Source organism: Fundulus heteroclitus, chromosome 22 (assembly GCF_011125445.2).
Source record: "Fundulus heteroclitus isolate FHET01 chromosome 22, MU-UCD_Fhet_4.1, whole genome shotgun sequence".
Taxonomy (NCBI): domain Eukaryota; kingdom Metazoa; phylum Chordata; class Actinopteri; order Cyprinodontiformes; family Fundulidae; genus Fundulus; species Fundulus heteroclitus.
Window position 1 is genome coordinate 19748725 of NC_046382.1, and position 19758 is coordinate 19768482.

Sequence of the window (19758 nt, forward strand, 5' to 3'; positions counted from 1 at the left end):
AGGTGGAGATAATCTAGAGTGAGGTTGTGGCTGGAGACTGACTGAGCTGGAAGGATAACTGCTGGTGAACGAATGGACAGAAAAAGTGCTCATAAGTGTAAAGACAAACTGCTATAGAGGGTTGCTGAGAAATGGGCTCCAAGTCTCACAGTCTGCGGACGTTCACTGAGAAAGTCCAATATCTACCAACACAGAGGATTGCTTAGGCCAAGTGACTTGCTAGCTTGGAATGATGGCATTAAAAGCTGAGCTGTCATCAACAAAAAGCATCCTGACGTCCTGATGCCCTGTGCTTTGGATGTGTTCGAGCAACATGGATGGATCACATATAGTCCCAGTGAATGAAGTGGAAGTTTGTGTTTGTGAAGTGGGTATTAATAAATATTTTTGGCACTCTATAACAGATACATTATTATTATCATAATTTTCCCGTATTTCACTGATTTGTTGAAATGTATCCCTTCTCTGCGTCTTCTTTAATGTTGCATTGGGGTTCAGTCAATGTTTCTGCATGTAGTTTAAGGACCATTGGTTGTGTTTGCATTGGGTCTTGGCAAAGAGCGAGAGTAAACATCTTGCCTGTGGACAAGTGTCCACTTCTTACTTTTATTTCTAAGATTTGATGAGCAAAATAACCTAATGCACGCATTCATATAAGAATTTGGAAAACATATTTTACTTGCTTGTTGATTAAAGAGTTAGACCCAAATTTCAAAGTTGTAAAGTAAAGTACAAATGGCACAAACACTCTATCTGGTTTTATTTGGTAACATGGGGCTTTTACACAACAGAAACAATTTGAACTTTATATGAAGCTAATCTGAGTTATTCTTTGAGAGAATCTTGGGTATAGTTCCTGTTTTTTCTCCTTTTAAACAGTCTTTGCCTGAATGCAGAGTATGCTTTTTTTTTGTTCAGATTATGTGTGAGTGTAGATATTGTCATGTCAAATACTATTATGATTTCATAAAGTTATTAGTTTAAATTGGATTTCTCTTCAAAAAGACAGAAATTCCTTCACTGACTCCCTTATTTTCACAGGAAGAAGAGTTACGGAAAAGCGGGGAGGCCAAATACGCCCACCTGAGTAATGATTTACACGTGTTAATTGAAGTCTTCGCTCCACCGGGAGAGGCCTATTCCCGCATGAGTCACGCCTTGGAGGAAATTAAAAAATTTCTTGTTCCAGTAAGTTTATTACTTTACCTGATTCTCCCTCGTATTTTTTTTTCTTTCGCCGTAAGAGAACAGCAGTCACTACTGCTGACTTGATCGTTTCTCCACCAGGCCTATTAATTTTTGCTGGGCTCACAATATGCAAGGTTTTGTTTACATAAGAAGATGTAAGTGTGAGGTTTATCTCTGCTGCTCTACATGGTTTGGCCTTTGTTACGAAGAAGAAAATAATGTATTCCGCAATTAAAATGCAGTATGAAACAACTTGCAAGACTGCAGCAGCTCAGAGCCTGAAGAACTTTGCTGTAATTAGTGTGCATGTTGTGTACTTTCGCTGAGTCTAAGCTGTAAATATTAATCAAGCTTTGCAAATGTGACAAGCCTAATAGAGGAGTTGTACTGGATGAGTCTACTTTATGGGGTTCACACTTCTTCCTGTACCGAGCCAGCGCTCTGTATGCAAACGGGGCCAGCAGTATGATGATGATGATGATGATGATGATACTGCAACCGCACTGAGCTAAAGCAAATACAAATTACTTAACACTGAGTGCCAAAAAACAAATTAGTAAGGGATTATAACCTCTTTCCAAAGAGGTTAGCATGCTGTGTAATATAGATTAAAACAGGATGAAGTGATTTCTAAACAATTTAAACCTTCCATTTAATTAAAAAAGTGCTAAAACAACATTAGATGCTAAAAGCTATTTAAGGCTCTTTGAGCATGCACAGCGGTAGGAGGTTCATTCGACTAACGCAAACTTTTTAAACATGCTAACTCACACGTTCCAACATTTAAAGAGTTTTTATATAAGTTTGCATTATTTCTCAGTTGTCGTGTTCTGATTTTCATGTATATTTTCTAAACTGCTTAATAACTTTAATTTTGTAGTTTTTCTAGATGATTTTGTATGTGTGTGTGTGTGTGTGTCTACATATGTACATAGAAGACAATGTACAGTAAAGGTCTGAGGTAACGTTAAAGCTAAAAGTTATTTTTATCTGTTATGATAAAAGTTAAACACATCATTGTTTGAATAAATTAAAATAGGGGTTCCCATTTTATCAGACTAAAAGTACCTTTTGAAAATAACCTTTGCAGCACTTTGTGTCAGCTGTGGCTGCTGTTGATAAATAAAGTTGATGATGATGTATTAAGGTATTAAACATACTTTTCATTCAGCCCACATTTCTGTATTAAAAATGTTTTTGGCTTTTTTTGGTTGGTTTGATATAATATCTTAATGTTAGATGCTGTGTTTTCATTATATGTAAGTGAAGAATCATTGTTATTGACAGCAATAAGGGCTTTTAAACTTCAGTTTGTGAGCAATTCTATATAATGTGTTTCCCTTAGGTAGTTTAGTTACTGAAACAAATTGACTTTCTGATAAAATTGTAAATTATTAAATATGACTGTATTTCTAATGGGACTATTGACGTAAATTTCACTCCAGATGAAGAAATCAATCTAATTGCATGCATTGCCCATGTGCGCTGTCGGCCCGTTCTTCCACAAAAACTGTCTTTAAATCTCGAAGAATCTTGGGTATTCTTTTATGCACTATATTTTTCAGTGTTATTGTCAACAGTTTACAATCAGATTAGAGTTGGGTGATAACTTGTATCCTGGCTGCTGTATTTTATTTCTCTGAAACCAACTGGGAGTTTCCTCTTCTGTGTATTTGGAATCATCAAAAAAATTAACCTAATTTCATTTTGAATTTCTAATAAATTTTTAGTAGTTGGCCAGTACAATATGGTGAGGGCCAGTCCCCGACCCAGATGTTCTCACCTGACAAATTAATTGCTTGTATCATTTGGGTTAATGTGCCGTCCCATTTCTCCTCCAAACATGGGAAAATTTTATATTTTAGTCTTACTTAATCAGACTATATTCTCCCCGCATCTCATTGGCATGTCGGAATGTTGTGCAATGAACTGTAAGGGAGCACCAACTTGCTTTTTCTTCTGGAGTGCAGTCTTGTGCAGGGAGGGTATCAAGAAGACATGGTGGTTGAATGCACAGGGTCATTGGCTCTAAAACAGTTTCTCTGATCATTCATTTAATTTTTCCGATATAAATATTACGAGAAGCACATGGCTGATTTATGGGGAAAGAATTTTCCTTTAACTTTGGCATTATGTTCCAATGATGCTTTCTGAAATATGCAGAAGTATATAAATACGTCGGTAATCAATACCCTCAGCTTGTTTTGCAACAATAAGTTTGTCTTAAGAGAGCTTTTATCTCGTTATGAAAGGCTTCCTGTTTGATACCTCTTTAATGAGAAAGCCTTTCCCAGATCAATTAGGACTGAACCATCTCGTATTAATTTGGGTTTATTCAGGAAAGAATTATTTTCTAAAAACTTACCACTTCCACATAGCTTCATATATTAACGTATTTGTTTTTTTATTTCCTTACTGTATATGTGTGGATTACTTTAGGTGTCGCCTACATCTGGTGGTACACTTATGCCAGTAGGATCATCAGAAAGATATTTACTAAAAAAAACCTGGAAATTACTATAGAAGTTACTATAGAAAAATCAAGACATCGAAACAATTATAAACTCTTTAAACTCTTTGCCGTTCTTCAAATCAGCTTATAAATCAACGACTCGTGCAAACATTTATTGAAATGGCCTATGCAGAATGGTGTTGTCTGATATTTATTGGAAGTTTTATATGCCTGAATATGACAAACGTTTTATAACATCCCTCTCTCTCAAAGCTGAGACTTCAACTGTCATGATCACAATTTAAATGTTACTTTAGCAGCCCATTCGATTCCTGCTGTGTTTTGCGCTATAATACTGTCATCCACCTGTCCTAGTAAAAAGAGAGCGCATTTATTTATTTTTGTGGAATAAAATGCAAATCTGTTTCATGTCAGTCTGAGAATAATAAAAATAATCCTGCTGGCAGAGCTTTCTGCTCTAGCTTTATTGCAGCAGTTTGGAAAAAAAGATGAGATGTTATTCTTGTAGAAATTGCAGCAATGTTTTTTCTTTTTTTTTTTTTCTAATTAGAGTACAAGCAGAATGGACAGTAAAGGAGTAATTATCAATATCCGTAAGAATAAATTGCTTGAATCATTTGTGAAGCTCTCCCACAGGAAAATAATGATGCAGAATTACTGGAAAGGGACCGGTTTGCAGAGACTTTTAGAAACTGGCAGAAATTAATTGCAATACAGGATAACACACTGACATTGTAAATGACAAAAAGCATCGTTTTGGTTTATTATTGTAAATTTGTATTCTAAACTAAAACATTGATTGTTGGGGGGGGGGGGGGGTCATTTTCCTTCATACAGGCCCTGTTGCTGTTGAGTCTTGAAATATGTAGTTGTGTTAGAGCTGTGTATATCTGTATTTAAAGAACACCACCTCAATGTGCCGACTAAACCTAAAAATAAAGACATGGTACCTTTTGTTACATAGAACTTGCTTGTTGCCTGGGGGTGGGGGTGGGGGGGGATTTATGGATTTGCAACTAAAGTCCACGCAATCCAACACAACAGGCACCTGTCAGTATCTAAAGTGACAGATGTTTCCCGCCTCCGGTGAAGACTGAAATCGCTTTCCTGCTGTTTCCCTTTCTTATTGACATTTTATGCATTAAGAGTTGTGCTGTAAAAGCCAAGTTGTCATGGTATTGCTAAGCAACACCTGTGCCGATATGGATAACATTATTGCATGAAGCTGCCTTCAGAACACGCAGAATGACAGGAAATCAATGTTCATGGATGGCATCTACAGTCAAATCTAGATATTTACATATAAAAAAAACAAATAGATTTTTTTATCAGACTAAACTTTACCTGTTATAGGTCAGTTATGTTTATTCTATTTTCTAAATTCCTGAATATATATACAGTATATATACACACTGATGTATGTTCTTGTATATACATACGTCAGCCTTTTTTAGGCCTTTTCATACAAACAAAAATAGTATTTTTTTTACATGTATATACGTACATGTAAAAAAAAAAGGCTATTTGTATTTTGATTCATGTAAATATCTGGATTCAACTGTAGACCCCCCTGGTTACACCCCCAATATCTTGCAAATTTTTTTTACCAGATTTGATCTAGCACAGCTTCCTCCCCTGAGGAAAGCTCCCACTGATCCAGTTGTCTTTCCACCTCTACTGGTGTAACAATATCGCTCACAAACCAAGCTCAACTAAACACAATGCAGCAGACAGGTAGGTAGAGTTTTCTCTCACATATTAGCACTACGGCGAATGTTTAAACTGCTGTTTGCAGTATTTCATCCAAGTATGTGTCAGACTACGAGTGCCAGATGAATTAATCGTCTGTCTCCCCAGAATATGAACAAATACCTTAAATATGTTTCAGTCCTCATCTATTATTCTTGAATGGATTAAGAAAAGCCATTTGCTGTTCTGGGTATTTCCTTTGTTTAAATCTCATATTTATGTTAGAATTTCACATTTGTGTGTGTGTTTTTTTTCTAATTCACTAAGTCCTGAACAGGAATCTGACTCAGCAGTCACTGACGCCAACCATTTGCCTCACTGTCGAGTTCATTTTCACAGAATCCTGAGAAACTGCTGTAAAGCAAATTCTGACCACAACAATCAGTTCATCAAAAGAGGTAAAATAAATGTAAACAAGAATGTCATTTATGTGCTAAACACTCGGGGAACGAACCTAATTGTCCAAAGCAGACTTCATTAAATGCATACAGACGCAAACAAGTCCAGCCTACACAAGAACAGTCCACGCGTTGGATGTTAGTTCTCCTCTCATCTGGTACTAACATACCTGATCCAATACTGATCAAAACGTTAGAGAACATTTCCAAATTTCTTTATGTTAATTTAATTTAAATTACATATAAACTTGCTTACATCACTTTCCATGGAAAAGTTTGGAAAAGAAAAAATTAACATATGAAACTCTGACCCATGCGTACGCTCATTTTGGAGATGGGGGGTGTCAGGTCTAAATACCTCCCACAGTCCAAAAACATGACTGTTAGATTAATTGGCCTCTCTAAATTGCCGTGACTGTGTGCGTGAATGGTTGTGTGTCCCGTCTGTCTCTGTGTTGCCCTGCGACAGACTGGCAACCTGTCCATGGTGAACCCCGCCTCTCGCCCATTGACAGCTGGAGATAGGCACCAGCAACCCCCGTGATGCCAACAGGGATAAGCGTGTCGGAAAAAGGATGGATGATTGGATTTTTTGGACTCTGGTCCAAAGATTACAACTTTTGTCTCGTCAGAATTTGAAAGCAGGAAATCTAAAGTCATCCAGTTTTTGATGTCATCAAGACATGCCTGTGGTCAAAATAATTGATTGGATGCGTCATGATTCATGGATGAATATAGCTGAGTGTCATCAACGTAACAGTGTTAACAGATAATTCTGTTTGTTAAACGTTAACTGCATTTTCTTTTTAAACACAGCTTACAAGCTTTTCGCTTTGATAGGTGAAATTACTTTCCAAATTATCAGGCAGACATCTTAAAGGCATACTATGCAACAATTTTCAGTTAATTAATGTGTTCCATACCGATTTGGATGATTAAATGAGTCATTTCAGGTCGAACAAAGGTTTTCTCGGCCGCCCTGGGGGTCTGTGGGGGAAATACCGCACTTGCAATTGCAAGAGCTCTCGGCCCGCACCCACAGAAGTCTCGCTTTACGGCGAGAACTCCATGTGTTTTTGCCCTGCCATTCACTATATGCACGCGCGAAAGCAACAACAAAGAACCGCGTGTTAACGTCAAATAAACATGCAAGCATATCGAGTTTTATTATTATTATTATTATTATAATCTTTTTTTTTTTTTATGTTGGCGAGACGCTACCGCGGCGAGGCGGCGGCGGCGGCGGCGGAGGCGGCGGCTTGGCGAGGCGGTGGCGGTGGCGGCAGCGTCTCGCCAACATAAAAAATAATAAAAAATAATAATAATAATAATAATAAAACTGGCGAGGCGGCGGCGGCCGCGATCGCGTCTTGGCGAGGCGGCCGCCGCGGCCGCCTCGCCAAGATAGCGCTGCGGGAAGCTTGATGTTCATACCTTCACTGTGTTAGTCATTGTTTGTACTGCCGTTTTTTCCACTTTTCGTTGCGTTCGCCTGTCTTCTAAGCTCAAAACAACCGCGCCTGGCTTGATGGAGAAACCAGAACAGCTGAGCATCTTTACAACAGTGCACTTTTACTTTCGCCCTCTGGGGGGAGCCTCGCTGGAAAATCAACCCCGGTTGCATAGTATACCTTTAAGATGGTCAGATAAATTTACCTTCTCGGACATCCCTGACCCAGCTTTTGAAAAGCTGGTTGGTGACTTTTTTCCTAAAATTCCTGCACCAAAATTACTACCGGTTTGCAGCAGGTTTTTCACAATCCTGTTTAATACATTCAGCTCCAGTCTTTGAGATTGCAGAGTTATTTGCCCTTGTAGTAACTTGTGTAATTAAATGTAAATATTCAGTCATATTCTGTAAATTAGAATATGCGGTCTGATGAAGATTGTTTGCCAGATTAAAAGTACCTTTCGAAAAGAACAACATTTAATCATTAAGCCCACAATTCTGTATTAAAAATGCTGCCTTCTATGACTCTGGTGTAATTTTTTTAATCTTAAATGTCATGTTTTCTTCAGCTGTGAGCGGAAAAGCATCATAATTAACAAAAATAAAGGCTTGAACACATAAGTGCTTATAATTATTCAATGTACTGTACTTCCCTTAGTAAAATGAGTTACTGAAATAAATTAACTTTTCAATAATAATTCTAATTTATTCAGTGGGTCTGTAGGTGGGCTTTCCCTAAATGCATGCATAATACCTCGTATAACCGTAAGCTGTTTGCCTAGTGGCGCTCCTGAAAAGCATTTTTGCTTTACTGTTTTCTGTCAGAATAAGAAGGACATCCAAACTTAGGTTCGCAGACATTTAGACATTTAGTACCTTAAGAGTTTTTAGCTGGGAGTGAGAGGTACTTAGGAAGGAAAGGCTATCCAACACTTAGCTGGATGACCCTGCTGCCTTAATATCAGCTCAAATAGCAGCAAATTATGGGTTGCACAAATGCCTGAGGAATTGTTATCAGACTCCCACCAAACACAATATGTATAATTTCTTTGATGCATAATTTGGTTCTGGGCTGGGCTCTTACTAAAACCAGACTGATTAGGTATTATACTATATGTATGAGAAAGTGCACTGTGATGGCATTTGCTGATTGAATTAATTCTAAAACATTAGCACTAAAAATTAAACCTTATTGTAAATGTGTTGTTGAAGCTAATTAGAAAAACAACAAAATCATTAAAAGTTCTGCACTTCTAGAGCTGATGAGGCTAAAATTGCTTTTAAAAATATGTTGGAATGCTGCGAAGACTGTAAGGTGCAAATGTTCTCATTAAACATTTTTAAATATGTAAACGTTTTTCTTTTTTTTTTTTTATTGTGTGTGTATGCATGAAGCATGTGGATCATGGTGACAAAACAAAATTGCACAATTTCTTCAGCCGCCACAAGTCATAACATGTTTAGAAGGTTTCTAAATCTTCCTGATCTGCTTTATAATGCCATATATCATATGCTGTGAGTTCCCGACCTGATTATAATAGTTATACTACCCTATAATTCAACTCCGTCTTTGATCACGTTTACTTAATTTTCACCTGGTATAAATAACTAGAACACCAGATTTTGCAAATTAAAAAAGGCTGGTTTTCTCAGCCCCACCATCATGTGGCACATAGATGCATAAACAACCTTAAAATGCAACTAAATGGAGCAGCAACAGTTTCTCATGAAGCAATTATTTCTTATAATGGGATTTTCTCTCCTGTCAAATACACGTAATCAAAAATAAAGAACAGTTTTTTTTGTTGTTTTGTCTTCTTAAGAAAATATGCTACTGCAATAAAATATGTTATTTTCTTATTACTGGTTACATCTGTGGCGGGGGTAGCAAATGTGAAGGGTTTCTATAATTACACATAAAATGTATATATTTAATGCTAAGCTGATGAATACTGTATTATTGGAACCTTTCTGCTTATATGGCTGAGCCAAACGACAGAAATGCACTGGGTAAAAATAAACCACGCAATAGACCCAAATCCAGGGGTGCCCGATATCACCACACTTCATCTGCTGACCTGATAAAGTCTAACTTTAGCTTCATGAAGGGCGTTGAAACGGTCCAAGGTCATGCATGGTCAGAATTAATCACAGAGAGCAAACAGTTCGTCCCGCATTGGGGTTTATCTCTGTGCACTCATACTAGCCCCTCTGTCAACAGTTGGTTTTGACAAGCTTTGGCTGCTTTGTTGTCCTTTGAATGAGCTGCCAGTTTTCCTATTAAGAGCTCTACCTGTCCCCTTCATACCAATCAGACAAATGTAGCTCTAGCGGCTCATTAATAAAAGGAACACATGTGCAGCCTTATGAAGGATTTCAAGCTCTACCAAAATTATTTTTCCCTCTGCTAGTGACACAACGATGTACAAGATGTAGGTTTGTCCATCTTATGGTTTTTGTATGCTAAGTAAAAACCATCCTGCTGAATCTATTGTAGCTACCTGTTGATTTAAATTTCAATATCTCTCTGGGCTTTGGTTTAATAACTGATCTTTACTTGTTGCAGGCCACTCAACAAGTCTGGAAATAACTTTAAAATGTCTGCTTTTTAGTTAGAATGTTGTTTTTTGGTGTTTTCTGGACAAGTGATGAAAGTAATTTAGCATTCAATTCTCCCACTGAGAAGCTATTGTTATTTTTGAAGAACAAAAGAAAAAGCTGCTTCTGATGTAAGACGACGAAAGGTTCAGCTTTCCACAGCAGTTGTGAACTGTGTTTGATTATGAATCGTACGAAGTTGCCACTTTGTATACCTCCTGGTCAAATGCACAGAAAAGCAAACAAAGGCTTTCCAATACATATGTCAAAAATATATAGAATAAAAGACAAAACGCAGCAAAACATATCTTTTAGTATTTCAGAGAAATAAGCCCGTTAATCTGTCGGGACTGACAAGCTAATGAATGCTTTGTGTTCACTCCTCTGTCTGCTCTGTAATGATCCACATCATATTGGATGGGCTGAGAGAAATAATTCAAAGAACAAATTATTGTTTTGCAAAGTGGCCTAAAGTGTCAAGTAGAAACGGCACTCTGTTCACGCCACCGTTTTTCTTGTCACTTAGTTTTCCTGTCAGAGTTTGAGGAAGCTTCTTGACCAGCATGCAACAGAATCTCAGGACACAATTGTAAAATGCAACAGATTTATTTGTAGATGGAACAAAGCGGTGCTCGGCCCAGGTAACACCCACCGGTCCAGGAGATGGATGAGTCTGAAGCGGGGAGGAAAGGGGAGAGCGGTAAACACAGCAGGCAATGATTGTTTAGGTGAAGACGAGCAGTAGAGTGTGAGGTTTTACTCAATTGTTGGTGAATTAAGTTTCGGAGGAGGGGGGTAAACAGGTGTCGAGTGGATTGGTCAGTGTGGACTTTGCATTTAGCTGCAAGGATGCTCGTTGGAGGGTGGACGGGTGTTTAGGAGGCAGAGCACAGGGGGAGGCCTTGAAGATGTTGGTTGTGGAGTTATTACAGGGAGGATGCTTCAGCCAGGAGATCAAAGATCTGGACAGGAGGCAATCGGGAGACCTTCAAGAGGGGAACTTTCTAGGAGGTCTCCTGCAAGGAGAAGAGAAGAAAACTTGTCAGGTAAAAGACTAGCGGAATACATATACAGAGCAGGAGGCTAGCGGCACCAACACAGTTGACAAACAAGCGTCGAAGGAGCGGCAGTCAGCTCCTAAGAAGCGGCAGTAACGAGGCTGAGTAGGCTGCAGATGTGCCAGGCTCTGATAGGTAGCTCCTCTCAGCAGGTGAACACGCAGCTCCAGGGAGAGAGGAGGGATAAACACCACACAGAAAGAAACCCACCCAGATTCCTGACATTTCTGATATTCCATCCATCCATTGTCTTCTGCTTATCCAAGCACAGGTTGCAGTGGCAACAGGTCTAGGAGAGAAACCCAGACATGCCTCTCCACAGGGACATGCCCCAGCTCATTCTGGGAAACCCCAAGGTTTTCCCAGGCCAGACGGAATACATAGTCCATCCAGCAACACATTGCCGGGATACACAATCCCTCTGTGCCCTCCACAGGGTTTACTCCCAGTGGGACACACCTGGATAACCCCCGAATGGAGGCATTCTGATCAGATTCTCAAACCACCTGACCTAAAAGCTTTAGATGTGGAGTTCCAAAGCGAAACTAGGAATAAGGGTCCTCCTCATGCATTTATTTAAGCATGAACATGTTTTTATATGTTACATATTTAGACAGTACAATTAGGCTATATTTCTATTAAGCAACGATAGATTTACTGTCTGAAGACAGATGGACAGGCACTCTGAAGCAGGGATAGAGGGCCTGTAGTTCATGTCCCAGAGGGTGATCAGTCCCCTGACGTGGGACAGCAGGTCCTCGTACAGACAACACAAGGTAGTGCACAACACTGAGGTGGAAAGAAAAGAACAAAAATAAGAGTGTTGCATACATTTATGATCAGCCCCCTTTTGTCTGAACAATCAGCAATCAGAGCATCAGTCAGTGAAGCAGCCGAGAGTGCCATGTTAGCTCTGGAGGATCTGTAGAGATCCACAGCTCAGTTAGGAAATGTGGCCTGATAGGATCAATGGTAATAAGACAGACATTGTTGTATACTTTATTGTTAGAAAGTATGAACTGAAGTCTTAAGTACTGAACTGAAGATTTTTGGCAAGATTTGAAATTTGCTGTTCTCTGATGCTCTCTGTCTGAACTGGCAGGTCTTCACCTGTGATGCAAGGCAGAATGTGCAGAGAAATCATTTTGTAGATCTGCAGAGCCGGTAGAGCATACCCCAAAAGATGTGCTGCTGTTACTGAGTGAAAGGTGGCTCTACAAAGCAATGACTCAGGTTGATGTGCTAAAAACATTTACCTGCCGCATGTTTTTTTTTTCTAGATTTCTGTTTGTAAAAAAACAAATAAAAAACAATGTATCTTTCTATTTTCACTTCACAAGTAGGCACTACTTTAGGCTGGTCTGCCACATAAAATCCTAATAGCCTGCAATGAAGGTTGACGCTGTGACAAGAAGAAATGCCAAAAAGGCCAAAATATATTTTCAAGACACTGTATTTTGTTTCCATATGAGTTCTCCAAACTGTTGATGGTATTTTTCTTTATTTTACTAACTGCAGTCACTTAAACCCCAGGTCTTCTGAGGAATATTAATTATACATAATGTCTTTGTCAGGAGTAATAACCACCTCCTACACTTTGTGTGCCGCATAAACAAAAGACAGCATGCTTCATCAACTATTTAATGCCTAACGACAGTGTGTTTTTTCCTGTCTGTGTCAAGATCGTTTTCATTTGCTGCTGGTGAAACCATCTGTTGCAGACGGCAGACAGATGTCCTTTCTTTCGGTGTGTAAGACATGGTCCCTTCTGCTCTCACAGGACTACAATGACGAGATTAGGCAAGAGCAGCTGAGAGAGTTATCCCTGCTGAACGGATCCGACGAGTCGGGCAGAGGGAGGAGCGCACAAGGGAGGAGCGTACGGTCAACAACCACAGCATCCACAATGTAAGGCAGCAATTTAGAGTTTAACTTAAATAAATCTGTGGCCGCAGCTGATCAATCCTATGTGTAAAATGAGGGATCTCTGATCAGTGCTATGGTAAGTCTCCACTTTTATTCAGAATGGAGATTCTTCTAATCACACGCTGACGCAAAAACGCCCATCAAGTCCATCAGGTGTGAGCAACCAGAACCTACCGTTGTATCAGGTCTCAGTGTATCTTGCTTCGTTAACTAAGTCAGCCCTTTTGGCAACGCCAGGATTTCAAACACCGTCTGTTTAAATGTTCTGCAATTAGGAATGAACTTTTATCGGCCTCAAGGTATATTAAGGTTTTCAAAAGTTACGGTCTAAAAACAGCTAACGTTGGTGGAAGCTAAAAGAGTCTAATTCTTTTAAGGTAACAGGGTTTTACACATTATAGCTGACAATCTACCAGCTGGTTGGCCGGCTGTTTTAAATGTAAAATGTCAGATTATTTCTATGTCAGCTATTTTAAATTTCTGTGTAAACATCTTAATACCATGAACCTAGGTTCTTAGACTGTCCTGGATCTCGTACCGGTCCATCCACAATTTTAGGGTTTGTATTTGTTTGAATAAAATTGTAACAGCTTGACTGAATGCAACTTGTTTTCATTGAGCTTAGACACTTGTAACAATTGTGAACCAAAAATAGGTGTTTTCTTTTACATTTCATAAAAAAAATGCCGTGTTGAAAATTACTTCTCGCTGATCAGCGGAAAATTCTCAGTTGCCATTTCAGCTATATTTCTGGCTAGGCTTTTGCATATTTCTTCTTGTATTTGACTAATCTATCTTTGATGACGTGCTTCGGGTCTTTGAGGTTAGAGGGCATCTTTGCCGTCACCTTAACCCACACCATAGACTCTCTGAGTCAGGACTTGACTCACTTTGGGCTTGGTGTATAGCTTGTTCATGTGAAGTTCCACATTTAGACATGTTTTCTATGCGTCTGCTTATAAAGCCTGTGGTGCAGCAGTTTGCCTCTCTTCCTGTTTTCTCCCATGTGTCAAAATTACCTTCAGCTTTCAGGCTGCAGTAAATATTTCACATTGTCTGGCTTCTGCAAACAACTCTGGTCTTTTAGAATCGGATTATTCTTGTCCTGTTATTTGCATAAATATATGTAAATATGGGCATACCGGCTCATTTAAATAGAACAAAATTGCGTCAGAGCATCGCAGCCCAAATTTAGGAGTAGAATATCCTTTGCATGGTCTTTTCTCACAAAAGCATTGCCTTGGAAATATACCTGTCATACCGCATGCCATGAGTCTTACAACAGGGAAGCATTAAGTTGCGAGAGAGAGAGAGAGAGAGAGAGAGAGAGAGAGAGAAAGAGAGAGAGAGAGGAGAAACACGTATGTTTATACCCGTAGTAGGCTTATGAATATTTGGTAATCCTCTGACATTTCTCAGCCATAATGCGGCATGCTGTAAAATTCAATGGTCTTATGGACATTCTGGAGCTCAGCAGGATGTTGTGATTGAGGTATATTTCAATGACAAAAGACGGAGTGTCCAGCTTCATGGTGAATTTTCAGATTAATTGGTTCTGTAGATTTCTGTTCCCCTTTTCCAATACAACGTCCGCTGAATTTCCTCCAGGGAGTTGTACTTAAGTATAGAAAAAAAGCTTTTTTTGATTATTTGATTTTTTTTTTTATGCCTTAATTATTCATGGTAGACAGAAATGTCTTCTCTTCCATGTAACCAGGCTCCGGAGATCTAAGCAGCGGCAGAAAAATAGCATTTGATTGACTTTGCCATGTATTCAGCTACCTGCATGAAACACCTTTAAAGCAATTTGTCCGTAATCCACCTGAGCCGTGGCGGTCCCTCGGGAGAACGCAGGCACATTGTGCTATGACAGCGTGGCCTGATTCAAGCAGCAGCTAAATCTAGCACTGCCACGGGTTGCTCTCAATTTAAAGAAAAAGAAAAACCATCGGCAGCACTTCCCCTACCATGATTTTCTTCTCATACTGTAATGATAAGCAATTTCAGCAAAGCTCCATGAAAAATATGCCACCAGAAATTCTGCTTTTGAGTATTTGTACTTCGGATCCCAGTGGGTTGCTACCTGGAAGAGGATGTGCCAGAGGGAAAGAAGGTGTTCAATCCCACCTAAAGGAGGATCTTAAAATGTGAATTTGCAATGCTACATCCTTGCAGGTGCTGCGGAGTCTCTGTGGTACAGCTGCTGGACAGTCACACTGTTATTAAAGAAACAATCTGGCCTAAATTCCTCCTGGCTGCCCCTTTCCCCTGGCCTCTCTGCTGGTGCATGCAGTAATACTGTTTATACCTGTGTGCCCACAGCCTGAGGCAGGTGTTCTTGTACAAACAAAAAGGCACTGCTCAGTCTTACGGAAAGAAATGTAATGGCGGACATATTTAGTTTGACTTAAAAGAAAAAAAAAACATTTAGGAGTTCTCTGATCAATTTACCTCAGTGGTTTTTCAGTACATTTTACTTAGAGTAAAGAGTGTCAATCAGGCAACACGTCACGATAACAGAAGTCTGTCTTCATTCTCCACTTTTCTGCTATAATAACTGCATTCTTGACAACAAAATAAAAGTGCTGTGAGGCGAGGTTCTGAGTCGTTGCCCTTTTTCTGTGCTTGTTTGTTTGTGCAGGAGCCACAGAGGTGCGAGCAGAAGAGCAGCGGCACCTCGAGGGACGGCTGCAGCCACACACAGCAAACTTCCCACAGCAGTCCTGACGAGGGACCTGCAAGCTCCGAGGACAAGGGGGGCAGCGGCAAACGCTGGATACAGGCCCCCGCTCTTAGCAGTCACACATGAATCATATGATGACTATGTAAGTCCAATCCTCTTTACTCAAACGCAAAAAAAGTCTCTCTGGTGGAAATCTGAGTCAATCAGACGTGTTTTAATCCACTTCGCTGTGCTCTGGATGAGTGGTGATTTTTTATGAATAGGCATGCTAGAATATGAGTTTGCAAAAATAAAACCAATAAGAATTCGCCCTATATTTGAATTAACATGTTTTTGTATCAATGGATAATCCAAAAATCACAGATAGCAAATTTATTTGCAGTAGCAAAAGTCTGAAATCCCACATATTTCAGCTCAGACAACGACGTGTGAATGTACGGTTGTTGAAAACTGTAATAATGCGAGTCCCTCTTTACACACATAAACATCAGTGACAACCCATATATAAGGTTTTAATACAATGTTGGCCCACTTTGCATCAATAACAGCTTCAGTCCTTCAGGAAAGATTTCCATAAGGAGTGTGTTTATTGAAAAGTTTACCTTTTTACAAAGCACATTTGTGGGGTTAGACAGTGATATCGGACGAGAGGAACTGGCTCGAGTTCTCTTCCCTAATTCATCCATGAGTTGTTTTTTAATCAAAGTAACGACAGGACTTCCAAACCGACTGAGTTCTTCCACACCAAACTCACTTATTCAGGTCTTATGGACCAGTCATGTTGGAACAGGGATACAAATACTCATGAGATTGTTCAAAATAGCTTGGTATGCTGGAGTATTGAGAGTTTCTTTCGCTGGAACTAAATGGGCCTGTCCATCTTCTAAAAAACACTCCCAACATCACATTCCCCTACTCCACCAAACTGTCATCAGTGCAACTTTTGTGACTGCATTAATGCATTCTTTGCTTTTCCCTCATACTGCTAGGATTCAGCTGCTCGGTCATAGTAACCCATTAAGCCATAAAGTTCTCTGTGGGAGCAGTCTGCATGCCTGGCTGCTGTATTTTATACATCTTTGGACAAAGAAGTGATTGGAACACCTGCGTTCAATGATTTGGATGGGTGATCAAACACTATTTGCAATATGGTGTGTATAATGCAGCGATTTTATTTGCCTGCATGTTTCTCCTGACTGAAACCTTTATAAACATCTAAAAACTCAATCTTGGTCACAAAAAAAGCTATTATATTTGCAATCTTGTTTCTTTTTGTAAAAACAAATTTGACTCTCATCTCTTTCAAATGGGATCCTATCAGTTAAAGCTCTGGGCTCTGTGCTACGAAACACATTCAACATATCCAGGTTTCTTTGCTGTTGTTTTTGTGTTCTTTTGTTTGTTTTTTTTTTCTAACAAAAAGCTAACATTTAACATTGCACTTTACGAGGTATAACAAAACCGGCTTTTAACTCTGTAAGTCACCCCACTCTCACTCAGGATATATCTGCCTTCACGGAAACTAGGTGGAGCTGGAATGAAGAGACAGGAAGAAAGCTTGGTTATGGCTACAAAGAGCCTGGCCAATCAGTGATAAGTAGAAAAGCATTTAAATACTTGTAAAAAAAAAAAAAAATCCTGAATATGTTACCTGTAAGAACCATCTCTGAATCCTACATATTGAATCACTGTGTGTGAGTGTGTCCCTACGTTTCTGTCAGGGAAAGAGAGGATTTCTATTGTAAAACATGCAATTTTGTACTGACTCGTGATGTCATGTATTTACCGCCAAGCCCCAAATCTAGATGAGCACGAAGGACAGTTGTCCATATTCTGCGTTTTATAACTATATTTATGAGTGCATGCCAACGTTTATATAGAAATGACTATATAAACAGTATTCATAAATTCATTATGAATACTGCATTCTAAGTGTGAATGAGCTTGACTTTGTTTTAACACACTTTGTTTTTATCCATCTTGTTCATTTTGGTTTTTCTAGTGGAAGCATAATTAAGGTATTTTTGGTACATCTAGACTTAGACTCTATTGCCATTCAACTGCACATTCGCAATGTACATACGAACAGAATTAACTGCAAGGACTCCAAGTAACAAGCAGAAGATAAAAGAGAAACATGATGAACATAAGTATTTGCATTTGTCCTGAATGTAGCAGCAAACCAAAACATACATTTCATATGTACAGAATAGTTTATGTGTAAGACCAAAATGAGAAGTGTGAGTATATGTAGCCGCAGGATGTATTGCGACAATGAACAGACCATGTGATGATGTAAATAGTACAGTTTACTCAGGGCAATAGAGTTCACAGTGACCATGCGACCATGTAAAGTGACTAGATATGTATGTATGGGTGATTATTGGGAGTTTAACACTCTTATGCTGTTGTGGAATCTGGTTGGTCTGCATTTGAAGCTGCTGAGCCTCTTCCTTGAGGGCAGCAGGGAGAACAGTACATAATGGGGGTGGGAGGGGTCCTTTATGATTGCCTGAGCCCTGGTCATGCAGCGTCAGTGTCGGTGAGCATTGTCATGGATGGAGGGAAGCGCTGTCCTGTTGATTCATCTGTCCACTCTTTCTACAAATTTTCAGTCCAAGGCATTGTGGGCCCTAAACCACACAGCGATGCAGCTGGTCAGTACGCTCCCTACTGTCCCTCAGTAGAAGGAGGTGAAGATGAGAGGGGGGATGTTTGCTCTTCTCATCCGACACAGAAAGTGCAGACGCTGCTTCGCTCTCTTCACAAGAACAGATGTGTGGAGGGACCAGGACAAAGGGTCTGTGATCTGCACCCCCAGTAATTTGATGCTGCAGATTCGCTCCAACTGTGGAGGCATGATGCAAAGGGGGGTCAACGATGATCTCTTTTGCGTTGTTGACATTCATGATCAGGTTGTTTTTATCACACCAGTCTACCGGGGCTCCGTTTCAGAAAGAATGGACGATTTACCCTGAGTAGGAAGCTGCTACTCTGAGTAGTTCTACTTCACGCTGTCGTACTCAGCGTTTCCTGTTTCAGAACAGGTGATATCAAGCAGGTAACTAAGCTCAGTGTCCTATCAACCCCTCAGCTGAGCACGAAAGAAGCCCTCATCAATGGGACGCAGATAACACAATTCATCATGGCAAAGGCAGGAAATAAGAAGCTTCCATGTGGGCATTCCCCACCAGTGGAATTAGAAATCTTTAATGAAGACATATGGAGAATATCAAGACATAATTAACAAAAAGAAACAATGCTGTTTCGGCAGAAAAAAAACAAACAAGTAGCAGAGAATTGTTGAAAAAGTCAGTGATATGAGTGTTATTTGATGGACAATTAAAGCTGTATTCTCTCACTACACTCATTTAACACCCTAAAAAGGGGGAGGGGGCACACTGATTGCATTTCTAGGTTCAACCAGACAGGCATAAAGGAACGCGGCAATCAAGATGAAGTACGTAAATATAGTTTAATCAGGTAAGGTCCAGTTCTTGTGTTTAACCCTAATTGGCTATATTCAACATATATGCAATTATGGGATGGTGTGAGTTATAGAAATAACTGATATATATTCAATATTTTTTTTTTGCCAGCATTTTGCTTCACCCATCCTTCTAAAAAATGAGTTAACAACGATTTTCTTGTAGGTGTATAATTTGTGCCAACTTCACATTAAGCTATATTTATATTAAGTTGAAGTAAAGGCATTACATGAAACATACATGAATCGACAATTAGAGCTGGAAGTCTTAAAATGTATTGCTTTCATTCTGTGTAGTTCTTTTATTAATCTTGCGGGTCTCTGATTATGGAACACCATTAAACTCTACCATAACTGAGTGCAACAGTAACATTGCTGACAGCGTGACATACAGCTGCCTCTGAAAGATTTTCTGCGTCACTTACGTTATTAAAAAAGCTGCTGTTGGCATAAAATGAAGAGTAGAACTAAGATTGTTCAGAACTGAGAGCGTCCCCTCATTGTATTGGAAAAGCGATGTGCGGGCTGAGATTATTGAGGAAACAAATCACTGATACCAGCGAAAACCACTGTGTTTCAACCCAGCTTGCTGATTGCTTGAAACTGAAAGTGAAACTGGCAGCATTTCTTTTTGATTAATTAGGCTAGTAATTGTTGGACACCTTAGGGTCATCAACATTTCCTTCCAAAAAGGTTAAGTTGATCAATAATATGAAAGAAAGTGTAAAACAGACAATGACAACAAAAT

At 39.4% G+C, this 19758-nt stretch overlaps 1 protein-coding gene across 1 annotated transcript in view; it reads left to right on the forward strand.

Annotated features, from left to right (window-relative positions):
- Positions 1–17117, forward strand: part of LOC118557055 (KH domain-containing, RNA-binding, signal transduction-associated protein 2-like) — a 76521-nt gene extending 59404 nt beyond the window's left edge. The window contains exons 4-7 of the mRNA XM_036126015.1: positions 1042–1188; positions 12695–12822; positions 15482–15709; positions 17024–17117. Of these exons, the coding sequence (XP_035981908.1) occupies positions 1042–1188; positions 12695–12822; positions 15482–15709; positions 17024–17117 (597 nt within the window). The remainder of the gene's footprint in view (positions 1–1041; positions 1189–12694; positions 12823–15481; positions 15710–17023) is intronic.
- The last annotated feature ends 2641 nt before the right edge of the window (positions 17118–19758 follow it).